This window comes from Oncorhynchus mykiss, chromosome 9, assembly GCF_013265735.2.
Source record: "Oncorhynchus mykiss isolate Arlee chromosome 9, USDA_OmykA_1.1, whole genome shotgun sequence".
NCBI classification, from domain to species: Eukaryota; Metazoa; Chordata; class Actinopteri; order Salmoniformes; family Salmonidae; genus Oncorhynchus; species Oncorhynchus mykiss.
Window position 1 is genome coordinate 6952534 of NC_048573.1, and position 24365 is coordinate 6976898.

A 24365-nucleotide genomic window follows, 5' to 3' on the forward strand; every position below is an offset into this window, starting at 1 on the left:
ATGATGGAATCTCTATTGCACTCCACATTGCCCTTTCACACCTAGACAAAAGGAACACCTATGTGAGAATGCTATTCATTGACTACAGCTCATCGTTCAACACCATAGTGCCCTCAAAGCTCATCACTAAGCTAAGGACCCTGGGACTAAACACCTCCCTCTGCAACTGGATCCTGGACTTCCTTACGGGCTGCCCCCAGGTGGTAAGGGTAGGTAACAACACGCTGATCCTCAACACGGGGGCCCCTCACGGGTGTGTGCTCAGTCTCCTCCTGTACTCCCTGTTCACTCATGACTGCACGGCCAGGCACGACTCCAACACCATCATTAAGTTTACCGATGACACAACAGTCTGATCACAGACAACAATGAGACAGTCTATAGGGAGGGTATCAGAGACCTGGCCGTGTGGTTCAAGGACAACAACCTCTCCCTCCACGTGATCAAGACAAAGGAGATGATTGTGGACTACAGGAAAAGGAGGACCGAGCATGTCCCCATTCTCATCGATGGGGCTGTAGTGGAGCAGGTTGAGAGCTTCAAGTTCCTTGGCGTCCACATCACCAACAAACTAATGTGGTCCAGGCACAGCAAGACACTCGTGAAGAGGGCACGACAAAACCTATTCCCCCTCAGGAGACTGAAAAGATTTGGCATGGGTCCTTAGATCCTCAAAACAATTTACAGCTGCACCATCGAGAGCATCCTAACTGGTTGCATCACTGCCTGGTATGGCAACTGCTCGGCCTTCAACCGCAAGGCACTACAGAGGGTAGTGCGTACGGCCCAGTACATCACCGGGGCCAAGCTTCCTGCCATCCAGGACCTCTATACCAGGCGGTGCCAGAGGAAGGCCCTAAAAATTGTCAAAGACTCCAGTCACCCTAGTCAAAGGCTGTTCTCTCTGCTACCGCACGACAAGCGGTACCGGAGCGCCAAGTCTAGGTCCAAGAGGCTTCTAAACAGCTTCTATCCCCAAACCATAAGACTCCTGAACACCTAATCAAATGGCTACCCAGACTCTTCACATTGCCGCCCCCCCCTCCCCCTCCCTTCCACGCTGCTGCTACTCTCTGTTATTATCTATGCATAGTCACTTTAATAACTCCACCTACATGTACATATTACCTCAATTACCTTGAGACCGGTTCCCCCACACATTTACTTGGCACCGGTACCCCCTGTATATAGCCTCCACATTGACTCTGTACTGGCACCCCCTGTATAGAGCCTCCACATTGACTCTGTACTGGTACCCCCTGTACATAGCCTCCACATTGACTCTGTACCGGTACCCCCTGTATATAGCCTGCACATTGACTCTGTACCGGTACCCCCTGTATATAGCCTCCACATTGACTCTGTACCGGTACCCCCTGTATATAGCCTCCACATTGACTCTGTACCGGTACCCCCTGTATATAGCCTCCACATTGACTCTGTACCGGTACCCCCTGTATATAGCCTCCAAATTGACTCTGTACCGGTACCCCTGTATATAGCCTCCACATTGACTCTGTACCGGTACCCCTGTATATAGCCTCCACATTGACTCTGTACCGGTACCCCTGTATATAGCCTCCACATTGACTCTGTACCGGTACCCCCTGTATATAGCCTCCACATTGACTCTGTACCGGTACCCCCTGTCTATAGCCTCCACATTGACTCTGTACCGGTACCCCTGTATATAGCCTCCACATTGACTCTGTACCGGTACCCCCTGTATATAGCCTCCACATTGACTCTGTACCGGTACACCCTGTATATAGCCTCCACATTGACTCTGTACCGGTACCCCCTGTATATAGCCTCCACATTGACTCTGTACCGGTACACCCTGTATATAGCCTCCACATTGACTCTGTACCGGTACCCCCTGTCTATAGCCTCCACATTGACTCTGTACCGGTACCCACTGTATATAGCCTCGCTGTTGTTATTTTACTGCTGCTCTTTAATTATTTGTTACTTTTATCTCATCTTTTTTTTCCTGAACTGCACTGTTGGTTAAGGACTTGTAAGTAAGCATTTGACTGTAAGGTCTACCGGTCTACACCGGTTGTATTCAGCGCATTCATTGACTAACATTTGATTTGATTTGAGAATGTACCACTACAACAGACGGCAGAGGCTGGATGGCCTGAATTATATGCTGTAGTGATAAGTTTCCACAATCCAATGTGAGGTTCTCTGCTTCGATAGGCTCTGGCCCAGAACTCTCTCACCACCATAGCAAAAATGAAGAGGATCAGACTGTCATATTGCCTGTGTGCCTGACCGGGCACAGCACACTGGCAGAAACACCCAGCTCACACGCAGCTGCAGGACAAATGTAAAGTTCACATGTCTGTCAGACAGGACCTTTTAGCAAAAATGAGGGGTTAAGACTGAGGATGATACTCCTCGTCGGGTCCCTTTCAGTGCTCACTGAAAAAGCATCAAAGGTCACACCCTCTTAGTGGAGGTAACAGCCAACAGATATGGATAGGTGCTTTAAAGACATCGACTCTAGGGGCTCGAGGGCCCGAGACGGAGAGTGGCCTGAGATGGAGAGTGGCCTGAGACGGAGAGTGGCCTGAGACGGAGAGTGGCCTGAGACGGAGAGTGGCCAGAGACGGAGAGTGGCCCGAGACGGAGAGTGGCCCGAGACGGAGAGTGGCCCGAGACGGAGAGTGGCCCGAGACGGAGAGTGGCCCGAGACGGAGAGTGGCCCGAGACGGAGAGTGGCCCGAGACGGAGAGTGGCCCGAGACGGAGAGTGGCCTGAGACGGAGAGTGGCCTGAGACGGAGAGTGGCCTGAGACGGAGAGTGGCCAGAGACGGAGAGTGGCCCGAGTGGCCAGAGACGGAGAGTGGCCAGAGACGGAGAGTGGCCCGAGTGGCCAGAGACGGAGAGTGGCCTGAGACGGAGAGTGGCCCGAGACAGAGAGTGGCCCGAGACGGAGAGTGGCCCGAGACGGAGAGTGGCCCGAGACGGAGAGTGGCCCGAGACGGAGAGTGGCCTGAGACGGAGAGCGGCCTGAGACGGAGAGTGGCCCGAGACGGAGAGTGGCCCGAGACGGAGAGTGGCCCGAGACGGAGAGTGGCCCGAGAGGGAGAGTGGCCCGAGACGGAGAGTGGCCCGAGACGGAGAGTGGCCCGAGACGGAGAGTGGCCCGAGACGGAGAGTGGCCCGAGACGGAGAGTGGCCTGAGACGGAGAGTGGCCTGAGACGGAGAGTGGCCTGAGACGGAGAGTGGCCCGAGACGGAGAGTGGCCTGAGACAGAGAGTGGCCCGAGACGGAGAGTGGCCTGAGACGGAGAGTGGCCTGAGACGGAGAGTGGCCTGAGACGGAGAGTGGCCTGAGACGGAGAGTGGCCTCAGAGGCCTGAGAGGGAAAGTGGCCTGAGAGGCCTGAGACGGAGAGTGGCCTGAGACGGAGAGTGGCCTGAGACGGAGAGTGGCCTGAGACGGAGAGTGGCCTCAGAGGCCTGAGAGGGAAAGTGGCCTGAGAGGCCTGAGACGGAGAGTGGCCTGAGACGGAGAGTGGCCTGAGACGGAGAGTGGCCTGAGACGGAGAGTGGCCCGAGACGGAGAGTGGCCTGAGACTGAGAGTGGCCTGAGACGGAGAGTGGCCCGAGACGGAGAGTGGCCCGAGACGGAGAGTGGCCTGAGACGGAGAGTGGCCCGAGACGGAGAGTGGCCTCAGAGGCCTGAGAGGGAAAGTGGCCTGAGAGGCCTGAGACGGAGAGTGGCCTGAGACGGAGAGTGGCCTGAGACGGAGAGTGGCCTGAGACGGAGAGTGGCCCGAGACGGAGAGTGGCCCGAGACGGAGAGTGGCCTGAGACGGAGAGTGGCCTGAGACGGAGAGTGGCCCGAGACGGAGAGTGGCCTGAGACGGAGAGTGGCCTGAGACGGAGAGTGGCCTGAGAGGCCCGAGAGGGAGAGTGGCCTGAGACGGAGAGTGGCCTGAGACGGAGAGTGGCCCGAGTGGCCAGAGACGGAGAGTGGCCCGAGACGGAGAGTGGCCCGAGACGGAGAGTGGCCCGAGACGGAGAGTGGCCCGAGACGGAGAGTGGCCTGAGACGGAGAGTGGCCTGAGACGGAGAGTGGCCTCAGAGGCCTGAGAGGGAAAGTGGCCTGAGACGGAGAGTGGCCTGAGACGGAGAGTGGCCTGAGACGGAGAGTGGCCCGAGTGGCCAGAGACGGAGAGTGGCCCGAGACGGAGAGTGGCCTGAGACGGAGAGTGGCCTGAGACGGAGAGTGGCCTCAGAGGCCTGAGAGGGAAAGTGGCCTGAGACGGAGAGTGGCCTGAGACGGAGAGTGGCCTGAGACGGAGAGTGGCCCGAGTGGCCAGAGACGGAGAGTGGCCCGAGACGGAGAGTGGCCTGAGACGGAGAGTGGCCTGAGACGGAGAGTGGCCTGAGACGGAGAGTGGCCCGAGACGGAGAGTGGCCCGAGACGGAGAGTGGCCCGAGAAGGAGAGTGGCCCGAGAAGGAGAGTGGCCCGAGACGGAGAGTGGCCCGAGACGGAGAGTGGCCCGAGACGGAGAGTGGCCCGAGACGGAGAGTGGCCTGAGAAGGAGAGTGGCCTGAGATGGAGAGTGGCCCGAGTGGCCCGAGACGGAGAGTGGCCCGAGACGGAGAGTGGCCAGTGGAACCAACAGTGAAGCCACCGTCAGTAGGCTGAGTAACTGTTGGCACTCTTAACAGCTGGTCCGAGCCAGAAACGGTTGAGGTAGGATAGGATTTTGTTACTCTCACCTGAGGGAGAAGAGCCCTCATGAGCGGCGTAGCGGTCTAAGGCACTGCATCTCAGTGCTAGAGGTGTCACTACAGACCCTGGTTCGATTCCACGCTGTGATTGGGAGTCCCATAGTGCGGCGCACAATTGGCCCAGCGTCGTCCGGGTTTGGCCGGGGTAGTCCGTCATTGTAAATAAGAATTTGTTCTTAACGGACTTGTTAAATAAAACATTTGAGTCTACGGACATCCGGAGGTAAATCACCTTCTGTGAGGTTGTCAGGTGAGTCTTCTCCTCCAGGGTGAGGCCCAGAACTCTGTGGTTCAAGAGGATCCTCGTGTCCGTTGTGGCCTGTTCCCTGGGCGGGGCACAGACCAGCCAATCATCCAGTAGAATGCATCACCAGAGCAAAAGGCAAAGGCCGGCCCCGCCCACCCGCCAGGCAAAATGCTGCAGAAACAGTGCTCGCCATGCAATGTGAGTCTGTTCGGCCCATCTAGTGGTACTTTTGGGTACTTCATATTATTACAAGTGTTTGTTTTTTATTTCACCTTTATTTAACCAGGTAGGCCAGTTGAGAACAAGTTCTCAATTACAACTGCGACATGGCCAAGATAAGGCAAAGCAGTGCGACACAAACAACAACATAGAGTTACACATGGAATGAACAAGGGCTCAGTCAATAACACAATAGAAAAAGTATATATATAGTGTGTGCAAATGGCGTGAGGAGGTAAGGCAATAAATAGGCCATAGTAGTTACAATTCAGCAAATTAACACTGGAGTGATAGATGTGCTGATGATGATGTGCAAGTAGAAATACTGTTGTGCAAAAGAGCAAAAAAGTAAATAAAAACAATATGGGGATGAGGTAGGTAGATTGGGTTATTTACAGATGGGCTGTGTACAGCTGCAGTGATCAGTTAGCTGCTCAGATAGCTGATGTTTAAAGTTAGTGAGGGAGATATGTCTCCAACTTCAGCGATTTTTGCAATTCGTTCCAGACATTGGCAGCAGAGAACTGGAAGGAAAGGCGGCCAAAGGGGGAGTTGGCTTTGGGGATGACCAGTGAGATACACCTGCTGGAGCGTGTGCTACGGGTGGGTGTTGTTATCGTGACCAGTGATAAGGCGGAGCTTTACCTAGCAAAGACTTATAGATGATCTGGCGACGAATATGTAGCGAGGGCCAGCCGACGAGAGAATACAGGTCGCAGTGGTGGGTAGTTTTTGGGGCTTTGGTGACAAAACGGATTGCACTGTGATAGACTACATCCAGTTTGTTTAGTAGTGTTGGAGGCTATTTTGTAAATGACATCGCCGAAGTCGAGGATCAGTTTTACGAGGGTATGTTTGGTGGTGTGAGTGGAGGTGGCTTTGTTGTGAAATAGGAAGACGATTCTAGATTTAATTTTGGATTGGAGATTGGAGAGATTGGAGATATGAGTCTGGAAGGAGAGTTTACAGTCTAACCAGACAGCTAGGTATTTGTAGTTGTCCACATATCCTAAGGCAGAACCTTCCAGAGTAGTGATGCTAGTCGGGCGGGCTGGTGCGGGCAGTGATCGGTTGAAAAGCATGAATTTGAGCAGTTGGAGGCCACGGAAGGAGTGTTGTATGGCATTGAAGCTCGTTTGGAGGTTTGTAAACACAGTTTCCAAAGAAGGGCCAGATGTATAGAGAATGGTGTCGTCTGCGTAGAGGTGGATCAGGGAATCATCCTCAGCAAGAGCGACATCGTTGATATATACAGAGAAAAGGGTCAGCCCGAGAATTGAACCCTGTGGTACCCCCATAGAGACTGCCAGAGGTCCGGACAACAGGCCCTCCAGTTTAGTACCTTGAGCGTCGCGGAGGTGCACCCGTGACCAGCTCGGAAACCAGATTGCACAGCGGAGAAGGTATGGCGGGATTCGAAATGGTCAGCGATCTGTTTATGAACTTGGCTTTCGAAGACTTTAGAAAGGCAGGATATAGGTCTATAACAGTTTGGGTCTAGAGTGTCTCCCCCTTTGAAGAGGGGGATGACCGTGACAGCTTTCCCATCTTTAGGGATCTCGAACGATATGAAAGAGAGATTGAACAGACTGGTAATAGGGGTTGCAACAATGGCGGCAGATCATTTTAGAAAGAAAGGGTCCAGATTGTCTAGCCCAACTGATTTGTACTGGTCCAGGTTTTGCAGCTCTTTCAGAACATCTGCTATCTGGATTTGGGTGAAGGAGAAGCTGGGGAGGCTTGGGCAGGTAGCTGCGGGGGGTAGCTGCGGGGGGAAAGCATGGCTAGTCGTAGAGAAATGCTTATTGAAATCGATTATCATGGATTTATCAGTGGCAACAGTGTTTTTCCTAGCCTCAGTGCAGTGGGCAGCTGGGAGCAGGTGCTCTTATTCTCCATGGACTTTACAGTGTCCCAAAACTTTTTGGAGTTAGAGCTACAGGATGCAAATTTCTGTTTGAAAAGGCTAGCCTCTGCTTTCCTGACTGATTGAGAGTATTGATTCCTGACTACCCTGAAAAGTTGCATATCACGGGGACTATTCGATGCTACTGCAGTCCGCCACAGGATGTTTTTGTGGTGGTCGAGGGCAGTCAGGTCTGGAGTGAACCAGGGGCTGTATCTGTTCTTAGTTCTACATTTTTTGAAAGGGGCATGCTTATTTAAGAAGGTGAGGAAATTACTTTTAAAGAACGACCAGGCATCCTCTACCGACGGGATGAGGTCAATATCCTTCCAGGATACCCGGGCCAGGTCGATTAGAAAGGCCTGCTCACAGAAGTGTTTTAGGGAGCGTTTGACAGTGATGAGGGGTGGTTGTTTGACCGTGGACCCATAGCGGATGCAGCCAATGAGGCAGTGATCGCTGAGATCCTGATTGAAAACAGCAGAGGTGTATTTGGAGGGCAAGTTGGTCAGGATAATATCTATGAGGGTGCCCATGTTTACGGATTTAGGGTTGTACATGATAGGTTCCTTGATAATTTGTGTGAGATTGAGGGCATGCAGCTTAGATTGTAGGAATGCTGGGGTGTTAAGCATATCCCAGTTTAGGTCACCCAACAGAACGAACTCTGAAGATAGACTGGGGGAAATCAATTCACATATGGTGTCCAGGGCACAGCTGGGAGCTGAGGGGGGGGGGGGGGTCTATAACAGGCGGCAACAGTGAGAGACTTATTTCTGGAGAGATTAATTTTTAAAATTAATGTTTGGGCATAGACCTGGAAAGTATGACAGAACTTTGCAGGCTATCTCTGCAGTAGATTGCAACTCCTCCCCCTTTGGCAGTTCTATCTTGACGGAAAATGTTGTAGTTGGGGATTGAAATCTCAGAATTTTTGTTGGCCTTCCTAAGTCAGGATTCAGACACGGCAAGGACATCAGGGTTGGTGGAGTGTGCTAAAGCAGTGAGTAAAACAAATTTAGGGAGGAGGCTTCTGATGTTAACATGCATGAAACCAAGGCCTTTACGGTTACAGAAGTCAACAAATGAGAGCGCCTGGGGACACGCAGGACCTGGGTTAACCTCCACATCACCCGAGGAACAGAGGAGGAGTAGGATGAGGGTACGGCTAAAGGCTAACAAAACTGGTCGTCTAGTGAGGACAGAGAATAAAATAAGCAGATTTCTGTAATTTTATCATCATCTCTGGCCCTCTGTGTTGCCTTATCATTAAATGATATTTAAATAAATTAAATAATAAAAAAATAAAAACATGTAAATATAAAATATAATGACAATGCTTGTTAAACATTATCCTGAATAAAAATCAACAACATGGTGTTTTAATATGAGCGTTTCAGCACACTTATCCTTTATATTTCAATATTTTATTTATTTTAATATGTATTTGTTGTCAATGTTTTGGCGTCAAACTGATGACAGTTGTGAACAGTCAATAGTTGGAAGAGTTGTTAATTGGAGAAAAAAAAATGCCATTGTTGATAAGATGTTTTTTATTTATTTTATTAATTGGACTATTACCTCTTGACCCATAAGGTCGATCTACTAGAAACTCATAATAATATGGACACAGATATGAATGAACAGTATATATATATATATTAATACAAAATGCAAAGTTTAAAATACCAAAGTTACAATAGATTACCATAGATTTTCTGTTAACTACCAAAATTACTGAAGATTCCAGTAACTTCAGTAAATTACCGGTAGCTTTGCAACCCTAATGGAGACTCTTCTTGCCACTCAGCAAGCATGTCAGCCGGGGGACGGAACATAGTTATACATTTGTACACTTCAAATTGACCGCAAGAATACCGAACAGATATAGTATAAGAATAATTTCAAACCATGATAACACTGGGGATAAGATCCAGCCAGGTTACCTGTGACACAAATCAGCATTCGACTGCCATGCATGTCAGGATGATGTGGAAACTGGCCACTAGAGGCAACAGTGAGCGATGTTACCTTCAAGTAGGTTTGGGTTGTGGACGGGGATGGCGGATGGGAGAAGGCATCTGCCGCTGATTCCAAAGGTTTACAAGTTGGAATTCTGTGATGTTTTAAGCCTATCCCAAACCTTAACCCTTACCTTAACCATTCAGCATTAATACCTAACCTTAACCATGCAGCATTAATACCTAAACTTAACCTCAAACACTTCCATATTTTACGTACACAGCAACTTCCCAATTTTACATTTAAGAAACATTCTAACATGAGAGAGCTAGTTGATATGATCACACATACAGTACCAGTCAAAAGTTTTAGAACACCTACTCATTCAAGGGTTTTTCTAGATTTGACTATTTTCTACATTGTAGAATAATAGTGAAGACATCAAAACAATGAAATAACACATCTGGAATCATGTAGTAACCAAAAAGTGTTAAACAAATCAAAATATATTTTAGATTCTTCAGAGTAGACACCCTTTGCCTTGAAGACAGCTTTGCACTCTTGGCATTCTCTCAACCAGCTTCACATGGAATGTTTTTCCAACCGTCTTGAAGGAGTTCCCACATATGCTGAGCACTTGTTGGCTGCTTTCCCTTCACTCTGCGGTCCAACACATCCCAAACCATCTCAATTGGATTGAGGTCGGGTGATTGTGGAGGCCAGGTCATCTGATGCAGCACTCCCTCACTCTCATTCTTGGTCAAATAGCCCTTACACAGCCTGGAGGTGTGTTGTGTCATTGTCCTGTCGAAAAACAAATGATAGTCCCACTAAGCGAAACTAGATGGGATGGCGTATAACTGCAGAATGCTGTGGTAGCCATGCTGGTTAAGTGTGCCTTAAATTCTAAATAAATCACTGACAGTGTAACCAGCAAAACACCCCAACACCTCCATGCTTCACGGTGGGAACCACACAAGCAGAGATAATCCACAAATGAACAAGTCCCACCTGTTAATTGAAATGCATTCCAGGTGACTAACTCATGAAGCTGGTTGAGAGAATGCCAAGTGTGCAAAGCTGTCATCAAGGCAAAGGGGGGCTACATTGAAGAATCTCAAATATAAAATATATTTAGCTTTGTTTAACACTTTTTTGGTTACTACATGATTCCATATGTATTATTTCCTAGTGTTGATGTCTTCACTATTATTCTAAAATGTATGGTAGGTGTTCTAAAACTTTTGACTGGTACTGTAAATCTATTTACACGTGGGAACAGATCCCCCTAAATTAATTGTATTTTTTATTTATCTGTTATTTTACCAGGTAAGTTGACTGAGAACACATTCTCATTTGCAGCAACGACCTGGGGAATAGTTACAGGGGACAGGAGGGGGATGAATGAGCCAATTGTAAACTGGGGATTATTAGGTGACCGTGATAGTTTGAGGGCCAGATTGGGAATTTAGCCAGGACACCGGGGTTAACCCCTACTCTTACAATAAGTCCCATGGGATCTTTAATGACCTCAGAGAGTCAGGACACCTGTTTAACGTCCCATCCGAAAGACGGCACCCTACACAGGGCAGTGTCCCCAATCACTGCCCTGGGGCATTGGGATATGTTTTTAGACCAGAGGAAAGAGTGCCTTCTACTGGCACTTAATAAAATAAATATCCAACGAACCAAAAAAATAAAATTCTATATATTATCTTGTTTTGCTCAGAAAACTTGGGGGCCAAATAAATCCCCCACGGGCCGCCTATTGGGCAACCTGCATCTGATCTGGACATCTTATATCCATGTCGGACTACGACATTGAGTGTTCACAACTCTCCAACATCATCCCTCAGTTGTTCACCTAAAAACTGGTGGTTGTCTGAACTGCAAATTGTCCATTTCATACACAAAGAGCAGCAACATTGCCTGTTAGGTTCAGACAACAGTCCCATTATATAATTACTGTGACATTGGACTGAGCAGGATCAGGAGGACCAGTTAGAGTTGGTCCACAGGGGATCTTGGGTGTATCTCAATACTCTTAGTCTCCTCTCTGTGTCCTCATTTACAGTCTTTGTGGATGTTTTTCACGTGTTAGCAGATTAGTCTTCTGAATTAATATATTATCAGACTAAGCAGCCATGTTGTTTCTGATTGAAGTTTTTTCCTCAGTCAACACAGCTAAATAGCTTCTCTCCTGTGTGAATCAGTATATGCCTCCTTAGGTCCCTCCTCTGAATAAAGCTCTTCCCACAGTCACCACAGGTGAATGGTTTCTCTCCTGTGTGAGTCAGTTTATGCATGGTTAGGTGCCCCTTTCGATTGAAGCTTTTCCCACAGTCACCACAGGTGAATGGTTTCTCTCCTGTGTGAGTCAGTTTATGCATGGTTAGATGCCCCTTTCGATTGAAGCTTTTCCCGCAGTCACCACAGGTGAATGGTTTCTCTCCTGTGTGAATCAGTATATGTCTCCTCAGGTCCCTCTTCTGAATAAATCTTTTCCCACAGTCATCACAGGTGAATGGTTTCTCCCCTGTGTGAGTCAGTTGATGTTCAGTTAGATGCACCTTCCGAATGAAGCTTTTCCCACAGTCACCACAGCTAAATGGTTTCTCTCCTGTGTGAGTCAATTTATGTTCAGTTAGGCTCACCTTACGATTGAAGCTTTTCCCACAGTCACCACAGCTAAATGGTTTCTCTCCTGTGTGAGTCAGTTTATGAGTGGTTAGGTTCCCTTTGAGACGGAAGCTCTTCCCACAGTCACCACAGCTAAATGATTTCTCTCTGGTGTGAGTCAGTTTATGAGTGGTTAGGTTCCCTTTGAGACGGAAGCTCTTCCCACAGTCACCACAGGAGAATGGTTTCTCTCCTGTGTGAGTCAGTTTATGCCTGGTTAGGTGCGCCTTGCGAATAAAGCTCTTCCCACAGTCACCACAGATAAATGGTTTCTCTCCTGTGTGAATCCTCATGTGCTTGGACAAAGGCTTGGGATCCACTGGTTTAGAATGACTCTCTCTGTTCTCCACAGTCTGGGTTTGGGGAAGAGTCAAGGACTGAAGTGGGTCCTCCTGATCACATTCACTTTTCACACAGGAAGGAGTGAATATGGAGTCTTTGGTATCAAAGAGCCCTTGAAGCTGCTCTTCCTCCTGATTGGTCCCGAGTTCCTCTTTAATCTGTGTGGGCTCTGGGTCCTCCTGCCCCAGACTGGGGCTCCACTCCTGCTCACAGTGCTGCTGTTCAGGGGGAACCTCCTCTTCAGAGACAGAGAGCTGCAGGGAGTCTGGAGGGAAGGAGCAGAGGTTATTTATATACCACACAATTAAATAGAACACTTGAATCACAAATGTGAATTATAGATCTCAATTATTTTTTAATTGAACATTTCTTTATTGGCATTGATCCTAAATAATGTCAGGAGCTAAAATAATGTACGATACAGATAAATAGTTTTACTGCTCCCAAACTTGATATTTTAATAAAGCTTGTACACGTCCTAATAATCTGAAAGATTTCTCAGACCGATAAAGTTTCTATTTGAAAACAATTTCAAACTAAGATATTTTCAGTTGTTCCCGAACTCACTTCACTTGCACAAAAGAGAGAGAGAGTATTGAACTGCTGCTGTTCGCACATGTACAGATCAAATACACAGCGCTGGAACTCAGACGCTCTTATCTCCAACAATTACAGGAGACATGAGGGTTAAGTGCCTTGCACAGATTTTTCACCTAGTCGGCTCGGGGATTCGATAGGCCACCTGTGGCCCCACATTATTCACCTTTCAGTTTCTGTACATACAAACCTATTCTACATAGTTTAATCTCCGGTGTGATCCGCAGCAGTCTCCGTAGCCGATCATTCTCTTCCTGGTACTCTGCTACTGCTTTCGCAAATTCCCCGGAAATCTCCACAGCAGCAAACGCCGTTAAACGCTCATTTAAAAACTCTTGAAACAACTGTAATTTAGACATTTTAGGTGGACTGAGAGTTGGGTGTTCAGCAAGTATGGGATCTTGACGTGGGTCCTCCTGATCACATTCACTTTTCACACAAGGAGGAGTAAATATGAACTCTATGATATCAGGCTCCACCCCTTGAAGCTGCTCTTCCTCCTGACTGGTCCTGACTTCCTCCTGTTCCTCTTTAATCTGTTTGGTCTCTGGGTCCTTCTGCCCCAGACTGGGGCTCCACTCCTGCTCACAGTGCTGTTGCTCAGAGGTGACCTCCTCTTCAGAGACAGAGAGCTGCACGGGTTCTGGAGGGACAGAGAAGAGGAGCAGAGGTTACCTATACAGCCTGGATACAGAGGTTACCTATACAGCCTGGATACAGAGGTTACCCAGCTATACAGCCTGGATACAGAGGTTACCACAGTCCCCAAATCCAGAACAAATTCAAGAAAGCGATCAGTATTATAAAGAGCCATTGTTGCATCGAACTCCGTTCCATCTCAAATGTCTCAAGTGAACAGCAAACCTGTTTTAGAAAACAGAAAGCAACACCTCATAACGTGTCTCCCCTATTTGATAGTTTGTGTCTATGTATTGATATATTGATGTAGGCTACGTGTGCCTTTTAAAAATGCTGATGAATTTGCAACAGCTAATGGGAATCCTAATAAAATACCAAATAACCACAGTATAAGTTAAAACCATAAAACGGTCAAACAAGGAAATGGTTTTAATCGTTTTTCCACCATTCATTTTTCCCCATAGGGGATTTTACAATAAAATAAGGGCTGTGTTTCGTGTTGGCTTACCCTTTACAATGACATAAAATAAGGAGTCTTACCCTTTACAATGACTTAAAATAAGGAGGCTTACCCTTTACAATGACTTAAAATAAGGAGTCTTACCCTTTACAATGACTTAAAATAAGGAGTCTTACCCTTTACAATGACTTAAAATAAGGAGTCTTACCCTTTACAATGACTTAAAATAAGGAGTCTTACCCTTTACAATGACTTACATTTTTTTTTCTCCTTTATTTAACTAGGCAAGAAGAACAAATTCTTATTTTCAATGATGGCCTAGGAACAGTGGGTTAACTGCCTGTTCAGGGGCAGAACGACAGATTTGTACCTTGTCAACTCGGGGATTTGAACTTGCAACCTTCCGGTTACTAGTCCAACGCTCTAACCACTAGGCTACCCTGCCATGACATTTTGATAACCGTGTAAATCTCTCCAGGACAAGGTGACTTTAATTAATATATTCGCCTATATTTACTACCCAAAAATGAAATGCTAATCAGCTCCTGATGTGGCTATCATAAAGAACTACAAACATAAAGAATTACAAACACAAAGAACTACAAACACAAAGAACTACAAACACAAAGAACTACAAACACAAAGAACTACAAACACCATAATGATCTGGACGGGACTGCCGAATCGAGGCAAAGTAATAAAAAAAGTCTATGGACTAACTAACTATCTAACGTCATCTAAATGTAGTAATGAATAAACTGGCAAAAATGTATTTAAATTAACAATTTCGTGAACTGTCTTGTACTAGTTTTAAAATGTTAAAATGACAAAATACCTGTGAGAAAAGAAGTCAGCTATAGATGACGTGCAGGCGCTTGCTGGGATTTGTAGTTCCGCATGATGTCTAATTACATGCTAATTAGCATTTTTCGAATCTGAGCGTAAATAGAGCTGAATATCAGTGGAGGCTCATCCTCCTCAGTGAATTTCATTAAAATGGTTTAACATTTTTTTTTCTTTTTGGATAGTCTTTTTATTTTTTTATTTTACCCCTTTTTCTCCCCTTGTCTCATCACTACAACTCTCGTACGGGCTCAGGAGAGACGAAGGTTGAAAGTCACGCATCCTCCGATACACAACCAAACCAAGCCGCACTGCTTCTTAACACAGCGCGCATCCAACCCGGAAGCCAGCCGCACCAATGTGTCGGAGGAAACACCGTGCAACCTTGGTTAGCGCGCACTGCGTCCGGCCCGCCACAGGAGTCGCTGGTGCGCGATGAGACAAGGACATCCCTACCGACCAATCCCTCCCTAACCCGGACGACGCTAGGCCAATTGTGTGTCGCCCCATGGACCTCCCGGCTGTGGCCGGTTACGACAGAAAGAGGTAAGCCAGTGACTATATATATATATAATATGATCAAATCTTTTGGTTCTAGTCAGGATTCTAGCAGCCGTATTTAGCACTAACTGAAGTTAATTTAGTGCTTTATCCGGGTAGCCGGAAAGTAGAGCATTGCAGTAGTCTAACCTAGAAGTGGCAAAAGCATGGATTAATTCTTCTGCATCATTTTTGGACAGAAAGTGTCTGATTTTTGCAACGTTACGTAGATGGAAAAAAGCTGTCCTTGAAACAGTCTTGATATGTTCTTCAAATAAGAGATCAGGGTCCAGAGTAACGTGGGAGGCAGAGTAACGCCGAGGTCCTTCACTGGGTTGCCCCCCCAGTTGATGTGTTCAGAGGGTCCATGATTCAAGCCCAGGTTGGGGCGAGGAGAGGGACAGAAGCAACACTGTTACATTAGCTAGCTGGCTATATTTCATTATTTATTTATTTAACTTCAGTTACATAGCTTGCTAATGTTGCTAGCTAGTTTAGCCTACTCAAACACCTGGCTCAAACAGAGGGATGCTATGTTAGCTAGCTGGCTATGGCTATCCAACAGAGAGGGATGCTATGTTAGCTAGCTGGCTATGGCTATCCAACAGAGAGGGATGCTATGTTAGCTAGCTGGCTATCCAACACTGGAACTCTTCCAAGTCAAGGTAAGCTTTTGTTTTTATAAATGTACTACCACTGGGGTCCTCCGGTGTAACTGCTAAACTGCTTGCTGACTACACTGTACTGCATGATTGTAGAGGGTTTACTAACGTGTTAGCTCTAGTAGCTATGTTGACTATGACGTTAGCTAATAATGTTGGCAATGTAGGCTGTGTGTAGCTGTTATGATATGAAGGTTTGGCTTAGAAATATTTATGGTCACAAGACAGCTGATGTGTTGTGCACTGAAAGGAAACCGTGAGAGCACGTAAAAGCGAGTAGGAATTATAGCTACAGTGTTCAAAGTGATCTTACTGTTTGTATGTTGCTGCTACGGAAGTGAACTGCATTTGCGTGTAATCAGGGGTTTATTCATTCTGCAGATTCTGTTGAAAAACATTTATTAAACAGAAGCAAACAGAACAGGGATAAACATACCTGAATTTGTCCAATAGAAACTCTTGTTTGCAACTGTTGGACAAATGATTACACCCTAGATCAGCTAGATGCAGTCAAGAGTCCGCAAGGCGGTATTAAATGTGTCGCTGTCTGTCCTCCATCTTTAACAGCACTGACCGCCAGTGACGAAAACATTGATAAAAGTCCCCTTGTCTGAGAGAGATTTACATAGTTATCAAAACGTCACACCGGGGTAAGCCTACATTAAACAAAATCCTTTTTGTAAGTGTTTCTAAAATGAAAAATGAATGGTGGAAAAACGATTGAAACCATTTCCCTGTTTGACCGCTAGGTTTTATGGGTATTATTACACACTCACTGTGGGGCTCTATCAGGGTTCAGACATCAATTTGAATTTTTAAGCCAGTAAATTCAAGACTAGGTTAACTATAATGCCAATTCAATAATTAAAACCTAGAATCCATTTTCAATTACTTCTCAGTATTTGAAGATAAGCTACGTATTTCTAAAGTGTATACATTTTGAATTATAAATTAAAATCACTTCCTGTTTTTATGACAATGTTTTTATCCATGCCCGGTATGTTTAAAAACTAATTTTTAAACGTGTATGAAATGGTGATCAGTTAACAGTTTATCAATAAAGTATAACTATAGCTAGCTATCAGTATCTACATACGAACCTATTCGACATAGTTGTATCTCTGGTGTCCTCCGCAGCAGTCTCCGTAGCCGATCATTCTCCTCCTGGTACTCCACTACCGTTTTCTCAACTGCACCAAAAATATCCACAGCAGCCGCCGATAAACGATCATTTAAAAACACACACAACATCTGTAGTTTAGACATTTTCTGTCAAATTAGAGATGGGTAGCCTGTTGAGTTGAGTCAGTATGTCTTTCTTTACTCAACACAAGGAACAGAAAAAATAACTCGTTTCCAATCCTACTTCCGTGTTCTAGTCAAGGAATCTTGGGACGTTCTAGTTGGTGACGAACCCAGAAACACAACAGGGCCGCCAGCTGGATGGGAGTTTACTGTGCAAGGCAGCCTACAGACCAGTAGTAAAGGAGAACGCCGACTACATGTAGACAAATAGTGGTTATCATAAGTATAGGATGATCTGGGAGAATCTATTCTTCCCCAGGAGGCAACAGTTTATCATTACTCCATACAAGATTAAATCAACATGATGAATGAGCAGCATTAGGTCAGAATTTATGAGAAATACTCTTGGATACACGCAAGGATACATTTTCTGGAAATGTTTTTCATTTCATGTATTAATTACATCAGCCTGACCTAAATCAAATGACCAGATATTGCTGTTTCTAACGAAGGGAAAAATTAATCAGACTTTGAACAGCAGAACTGTGAATTTCCTAAAATACTCTGTACTGTTTGATAATTTCGTCATCATTCAAATCAAATCAAACTTTATTTACATACACTGTTTTACAACATTAAGTCCGTGGTACAGTATATGTATTTATCTGAGACCCACAGTATGAATGGTCTGGAGTTACTTTCCTAAGAGTGTTGTTCACATCCTGCCTTTTTATTCCCATCTTCTGAACGAAGATATTATTTATATTTTCAGTTTTTCTCTCTTTGTGGACAGATGTTTGAAGGTCTTGTCATAAAAGGGCCAGGTGTAGGGTTTCCCCATTGGGGGGTTCTGATCCAATGGTGGACTGGGATCCAATGGTGGGCTGGGATCTAATGGTGGGTTGGGATCTAATGGTGGGCTGGGATCCAATGGTGGGTTGGGATCCAATGGTGGGTTGGGATCTAATGGTGGGCTGGGATCCAATGGTGGGTTGGGATCCAATGGTGGGCTGGTGAGTTGGGATCCAATGGTGGACTGGTGGGCTGGGATCTAATGGTGGGCTGGGATCTAATGGTGGGTTGCTGCTGAGTCTCTCTCACTCTCTCTGTTCTTCACAGTCTGGGTTTGGGGAAGAGTCCATCAGTGAAGTGGGTCCTCCTGATCACATTCACTTTTCACACAGGAAGGAGTGAAATTAAACTCAGTGATATCAGGCCCCAGCTCTTAAATCTGCTCTTCCTCCTGACTGGTCCTGAGTTCCTCCTGTTCCTCTTTAATCTGTGTGGTGGCTGGGTCCTCCTGCCCGAGACTGGGGCTCCACTCCTGCTCACAATGCTGCTGCTCAGAGGGAACCTCCTCTTCAGAGACAGAGAGCTGCAGGGAGTCTGGAGGGACAGAGACGAGGGTAGAGGTAATCTGCAGTATATACCACAGAAGTAAATAGAACACCTGAATCATTCAGATTAATTCAAGATCTCTATGATCTATGCAGCATTTAGATGTGCCTGAGTGCAATCAGCTAGGACCAGATTCCAAGTTTGTAGATTTTTGTAAAGTCCATATTGATACATAAACACTAAACAATAATTAAGATACATTTAACAACAAGCTGATTGACAAAGTCATGACACATTTGAATAATTTAATGCTACCACCCCTCCAAATCCAAAACAGCCACCTATATCTCTGGAGACATAATAACACATTTTGGGCATTTTATTAGGAGCTCCATTATCTGTTATGAAATACACACACACATAATATCTAGGTGAAATAGGGGAGAGGCTTTGTGTCTTGAGGTGTTGCTTTAGGTTTTTTGAAACCATGTCTGCTTTTCATTTGAGCTTTCTGAGATGGGAGTTTCATACAATTATGACTATATAATATTGTACGCTTTCTTGAAATTAGTTCTGGATTTGGGGACTGTGAAAAGACCCCTGGTGGCATGTCTGGTGGGGTACGTGTGTGCATCAGTGCTGTGTGTAAGTTGACCATTCAAACGATTTGGAATTTTCAACACATTCGTGTTTCTTATAAAAACAAGAAATTATGCAAATCAGTCTCTCCTGTACTTTTAGCCAAGAGAGACTGGCATGCATCTTATTGATATTAGCCGCCTGATTACAGTGAAGAGCTAGATGCGCCGCTCTGTTCTGGGCCAGCTGCTATTTTTTTAGGTCCTTCTTTGCAGCACCTGACCAAAATGACTGAGCAATAATCAAGATGAAAGCAGATTAGAGCCTGCAGGACTTTATTTGTTGAGTGTGGTGTCAAAAAAGCAGAGCATCTCTTTATCACGGACAGACCTCTCCCCATCTTCGCAAACATTGAATCAAAATGTATTGACCATGACAGTTTACAATCCAAGATAACACTAAGTAATTTAGTCTCCTCAACTTGCTCAATCGCCACATTATTCATGACCAGATTCAGCTGAGGTGATTTGTACCAAATTACAATGCTCTTAGTTTTAGAGATGTTCAGGACTAGTTTATTACAGGCCACCCATTCTAAAAACGGACTGCAACTCTCAGTTTAGTGTTGCAGTGATTTCACTAGCTGTATAGGGTTGAATCATCAGCATACATGGACACACAGGCTTTGTATAATGCCAGTGGCAGGTCATTGGTGAAACATTTAAAATTAGTAGAGGGCCTAGAGAGTTGTCTTGCGGTACACCACACTTTACATGTTTAAAAATTCCATTAAAAGAAAACCCTCTATTAGATAGAATTAGATGGCTCTGAATCGACGATGTGACAGAAGTTCAAAAGCCCAAACACTATTTGTTTTGTGTTATGGTGAATAATATCAAAGGCTGCACTGAAATCTAACAGTACAGCTCCCACAATCCTCTTATTATCAATTTCTTTCAACCAATCATCAGTCATTTGTGTCATTGCAGTACATGTTGAGTGCCCTTCTCTATAACCATGCTAAAAGTCAGTTGTTAATTTGTTTACAGAGAAATAGCATTGTATTTGGTCAAAACCATTTTTTTATTTTTTTATTTTTTACATATGTTTGCTAAGGGTCGGCATCAAGCTGATTGGTCCATCCTCAGTATCTTATTCCATTTAAGAATGATGGAGGCCACTGTGTCCTTAGGGGACCTTAAAATGCTCGAGATGTTTTTTTGGTACCCCTCCCCAGATCTGTGCCTCGACACAATCCTGTCTCGGAGATCTACGGACAATTCCTTCGACCGCACGACTTGGTTTTTGCTCTGACGTGCACTGTCAACTGTGGGACCTTATATAGACAGGTGTGTGCCTTTCCAAATCATATCCAATCAACTGAATTTATGTATATTATGCCTTTATAGAGGTCTTCTTCCTTTACAAGTTTTGAGCCGTGGTAGTTTGTGGTAGTTTGTGGTAGTTTGTGGTAGTTTGTGGTAGTTTGTGGTAGTTTGTGGTAGATGGTGGTATATTGCATCCTTCTGGCAACAATGGCTGACACATAAATAACGTGCCATACAATTCTGCAGCACGCCACAACTTTTAAAAGGAAGAACCACTGTGTGCCTTTCCAAATCACGTCCAAGTAATGGACTTTACCACAGGTGGACTCCCAATCAAGTTGTAGAAACATCAAGGATGACCAATTGGAAACAAGACGCACCTGAGCTCAATTTTGAGTCTCATAGCAAAGGGTCTGAATAGTTATGTAAACAAGGTATGTTTTAAAAAATGTTTTAATACATTTGCAAATATATCTAAAAGACCTGTTTTAGCTTTGTCATTATGGAGTATGTATAGGAATGTAAATGTATAGATATATTTTTAGAATAAAGCTGTGACACAAAATGTGGAAAAAGTTAAGGGGTCTGAATACTTTCTGAATGCACTGTGTGTGTCTCTTTCGGTGGTGATAAAAGGGGAAGTCTGTAGTGTTCGATCATTAGTATCAGTGAAAGTAAATCCAGGGTCGGCTCTAGTCTTTTGGGGCCCTAAGAGATTTGGTTGGGGTGCCCCCCCACCATTTTGCCACGGGGAGGAGATTTTATTTTACAGTTTTAAAGATAATTTCCTACAATAAAAAAAAACACATTTTGTAATAACATCTGAGTGAGAATGACTATCAAAAGGAACGTGCCTTGCCCGGTCGCTATTTGGCCATGATTACTACTAAGGATAGATAGCTGGCTAGACTAACTTCCAATCTAAAATCGCTAATTCAGTGACCATCAGTGACAAACAAAGTGCTGATGCACAACCAAATGTCTAAATTGGACCTGGTGTATTCTACTATTCTGAGTCTTAATAGTAAGTTGAGACCCAGACTGAGCTCCTAAGATATTGTCAAACCACGTGAAAAGGCAGTCAATGAATTGGGAGTTGCTGGAGATGGACTTGACCTCCAGGCAAGCAACCAGAGCCATGTCATATGCATATTTGATGAGGGCCATATCGCTGTTGCTTCCTAAGAGATTTGTACACATCCTGCCTTTTTATTCACTTACCTGACAGACAAACTCTTAGTCCTAATGTTCTTTCCTCTTTCAGTTTCTGTCCTGTTTTCTTCCTTTGTGGATTTTATCCACATGCCTCAGCAGATGAGACTTCTGAGTGAATCCTTTACCACAGACGGAGCAGCCATGTGGTTTCTCTCCTGTGTGAGTCAGTTCGTGCCTCGTCAGGTCCCCCTTTTGATTAAAGCTCTTCCCACAGTCACCACAGCTAAAAGGTTTCTCACCTGTGTGAGTCAGTTTATGCCTGGTTAGATTATTCTTGAAATTGAAGCTTTTCTCACAGTCACCACAGCTAAATGGTTTCTCTCCTGCGTGAGTCAGTTTGTGCCTCCTTAGGTCTGCCATCCGATTGAAGCCTTTCCCACAATCACCACAGCTAAATGGTTTCTCTCCTGTGTGAATCAGTTTGTGCATGTTTAGGTGCCCCTTCCGATTTAATTTTTTCCCGCAGTCTCCACAGCTAAATGGTTTCTCTCCTGTGTGAGTGAGTTTATGTTCAGTTAGTCTCACCTTCTGACTGAAGCTTCTCCCACAGTCACCACAGCTAAATGGTTTCTCTCCTGTGTGAATCCTCATGTGCCTGGACAGAATTCCTTTGTGTTTGAAGGTCTTTCCACAAACTGGACAGATACAGGGTTTACCACCGTGACAGAGTCGGACATGGGCCTTCAGTTTACAGGTGGAGTTGTTGAGTTTATTGCCAAAGCTGCAGTCACTGGGTGTCTTCCTGGTGAGAGTCACATGTCTCTGCAGGTCAGCTTTCAGAGGAAACGTTGCACCACAGTCACGGCAGTGGTGAGTTTTTCTAGATGTGGTGCTGGGTTTGGAACAGTGTTTCTTCAATGGTGGACTGGGATCCAATGGTGGACTGGGATCCACTGGTGGACTGGGATCTAATGGTGGGCTGGGATCTAATGGTGGACTGGGAACCAATGGTGGGCTGGGAACCAATGGTGGACTGGGATCTAATGGTGGACTGGGATCCAATGGTGGGCTGGGATCCAATGGTGGGCTGGGAACCAATGGTGGACTGTAGTCAAGTCCTACTGTGTAGCTGCTTACGGCTGAGCTGTGTCTGGAGGCATTGTTTTGATTATCTGGAGGGTCACAGGGAATGTTGAGACCCTTAATGTGGGTCACAGTTCCAAAGGGTGTGAGATCCACTGGTTTAGAGTCACTCTCTCTGTTCTCCACAGTCTGGGTTTGGGGAAGAGTCAAGGACTGAAGTGGGTCCTCCTGATCACATTCACTTTTCACACAGGAAGGAGTGAATATGGAGTCTTTGGTATCAAAGAGCCCTTGAAGCTGCTCTTCCTCCTGACTGGTCCTGACTTCCTCCTGTTCCTCTTTAATCTGTTTGGTCTCTGGGTCCTCCTGTCCCAGACTGGGGCTCCACTCCTGCTCACAGTGCTGCTGCTCAGGGGGAACCTCCTCTTCAGAGACAGAGAGCTGCAGGGAGTCTGGAGGGAAGGAACAGATGTTATTTATATACCACATAATTAAATAGAACACTTAAATCATACAGGTGAATTAAAAATCTGATCTTTTAATTGCTTTATTGGCTGTCCAACGCCAGGGGTGCCCACCTCCTTTAGTCTACACCAGGGGTGTCCACCTCATTTAGTCTACACCAGGGGTGTCCACCTCCTTTAGTCTACACCAGGGGTGTCCACCTCCTTTAGTCTACACCAGGGGTGTCCACCTCCTTTAGTCTACACCAGGGGTGTCCACCTCATTTAGTCCCGGGGCCTCATTCGGTCTTCAACGAGGTCCGCAGGGAAAATGTGTTATATTTCCTCGCTGTCAAAATGATACTAAAAAATAGTCTTTGATGCATGTTTTTTTTCTTTTTTTTTTCCGATGTTCCCCGACTGTCTAGCTTTCATTTCGGTGATTATTAACGAGAGTCAAGAAACTCTACGAATACAGGATATAGGACTGCTTGGTGCATGGCGCGACTCCCACATGTCAGATATGCTTTTTACTCAGCCACCCCCCCCCCCACCCCCCCCCCCCCCCCCCTCTCACTGAATACTCCAGGTTAGATGACTTTTTTCCACGTACAGTGACGAAAGACACAGAGGCTTAAAGGATTGTAGGATCCGGCAGAGAGACGTAATCATATTCCACCATAAGCAAACAAGAAAACGCAGAGGCGGCGCTCCTAGTGGCCGGGGACTTTAATGCAGGGAAACTTAAAACAGTTTTATTTCTATCAGCATGTTAAATGTGCAACCAGAGAGAAAACACTTCTGGACCACCTTTACTCTACACACAGAGATGCTACTTCTGGACCACCTTTACTCTACACACAGAGATGCTACTTCTGGACCACCTTTACTCTACACACAGCGATGCTACTTCTGGACCACCTTTACTCTACACACAGAGATGCTACTTCTGGATCCCCTTTACTCTACACACAGAGATGCTACTTCTGGATCCCCTTTACTCTACACACAGAGATGCTACTTCTGGATCCCCTTTACTCTACACACAGAGATGCTACTTCTGGATCCCCTTTACTCTACACACAGAGATGCTACTTCTGGATCCCCTTTACTCTACACACAGAGATGCTACTTCTGGATCCCCTTTACTCTACACACAGAGATGCTACTTCTGGATCCCCTTTACTCTACACACAGAGATGCTACTTCTGGATCCCCTTTACTCTACACACAGAGATGCTACTTCTGGACCACCTTTACTCTACACACAGAGATGCTACTTCTGGACCACCTTTACTCTACACACAGAGATGCTACTTCTGGACCACCTTTACTCTACA

At 45.7% G+C, this 24365-nt stretch overlaps 3 protein-coding genes across 4 annotated transcripts in view; all 3 read right to left on the reverse strand.

The window, feature by feature from the left end:
• Positions 1 to 2458: 2458 nt before the first annotated feature.
• Positions 2459 to 5247, reverse strand: LOC118966154 (uncharacterized protein DKFZp434B061-like). The gene is made up of 3 exons (XM_036989239.1): positions 5233 to 5247; positions 4991 to 5084; positions 2459 to 4557 (listed from the first exon to the last, which is right to left on the reverse strand). Exons 1-3 carry the CDS (start codon positions 5245 to 5247, stop codon positions 2459 to 2461), a joined length of 2208 nt encoding a protein of 735 aa, XP_036845134.1.
• Positions 5248 to 10608: 5361 nt separating this feature from the next.
• Positions 10609 to 17324, reverse strand: LOC110531380 (zinc finger protein 260-like). Of its 2 annotated transcripts, none has more exons than XM_036987204.1 (3): positions 16955 to 17324; positions 12877 to 13353; positions 10609 to 12378 (listed from the first exon to the last, which is right to left on the reverse strand). In XM_036987204.1, exons 1-3 carry the CDS (start codon positions 17118 to 17120, stop codon positions 11264 to 11266), a joined length of 1758 nt encoding a protein of 585 aa, XP_036843099.1. In that variant the 5' UTR covers positions 17121 to 17324; the 3' UTR covers positions 10609 to 11263. The 2 variants fall into 2 exon arrangements, with proteins under 2 accessions (XP_036843099.1, XP_036843100.1); XM_036987205.1 differs by having other exon boundaries at positions 10610 to 12378; positions 12901 to 13353; positions 16955 to 17323.
• A 1000-nt stretch (positions 17325 to 18324) lies between these two features.
• LOC110531367 overlaps positions 18325 to 24365 on the reverse strand; it is an 83398-nt gene continuing 77357 nt past the window's right edge. The window contains exons 5-6 of the mRNA XM_036989240.1: positions 21799 to 23034; positions 18325 to 18485 (exon numbers count right to left, since the gene is read on the reverse strand). Of these exons, the coding sequence (XP_036845135.1) occupies positions 18325 to 18485; positions 21799 to 23034 (1397 nt within the window). The remainder of the gene's footprint in view (positions 18486 to 21798; positions 23035 to 24365) is intronic.

What these genes read in the sequence shown, in the direction of transcription:
- LOC118966154 (XM_036989239.1), bottom strand. An exon ending in ACCTGACAACCTCACAGAAG is followed by an intron (nt 4,558 to 4,990) that starts GTGATTTACCTC and finishes TCTCCTTCTCAG; the next exon opens with GCCACTCTCCGTCTCGGGCC.
- LOC110531380 (XM_036987204.1), bottom strand. Translation starts at nt 17,120, where the DNA reads ATGTCTAAACTACAGATGTTGTGTGTGTTTTTAAATGATCGTTTATCG. An exon ending in GATACAACTATGTCGAATAG is followed by an intron (nt 13,354 to 16,954) that starts GTTCGTATGTAG and finishes CTGTCCCTCCAG; the next exon opens with AACCCGTGCAGCTCTCTGTC. An exon ending in GTATGTACAGAAACTGAAAG is followed by an intron (nt 12,379 to 12,876) that starts GTGAATAATGTG and finishes CCTTCCCTCCAG; the next exon opens with ACTCCCTGCAGCTCTCTGTC.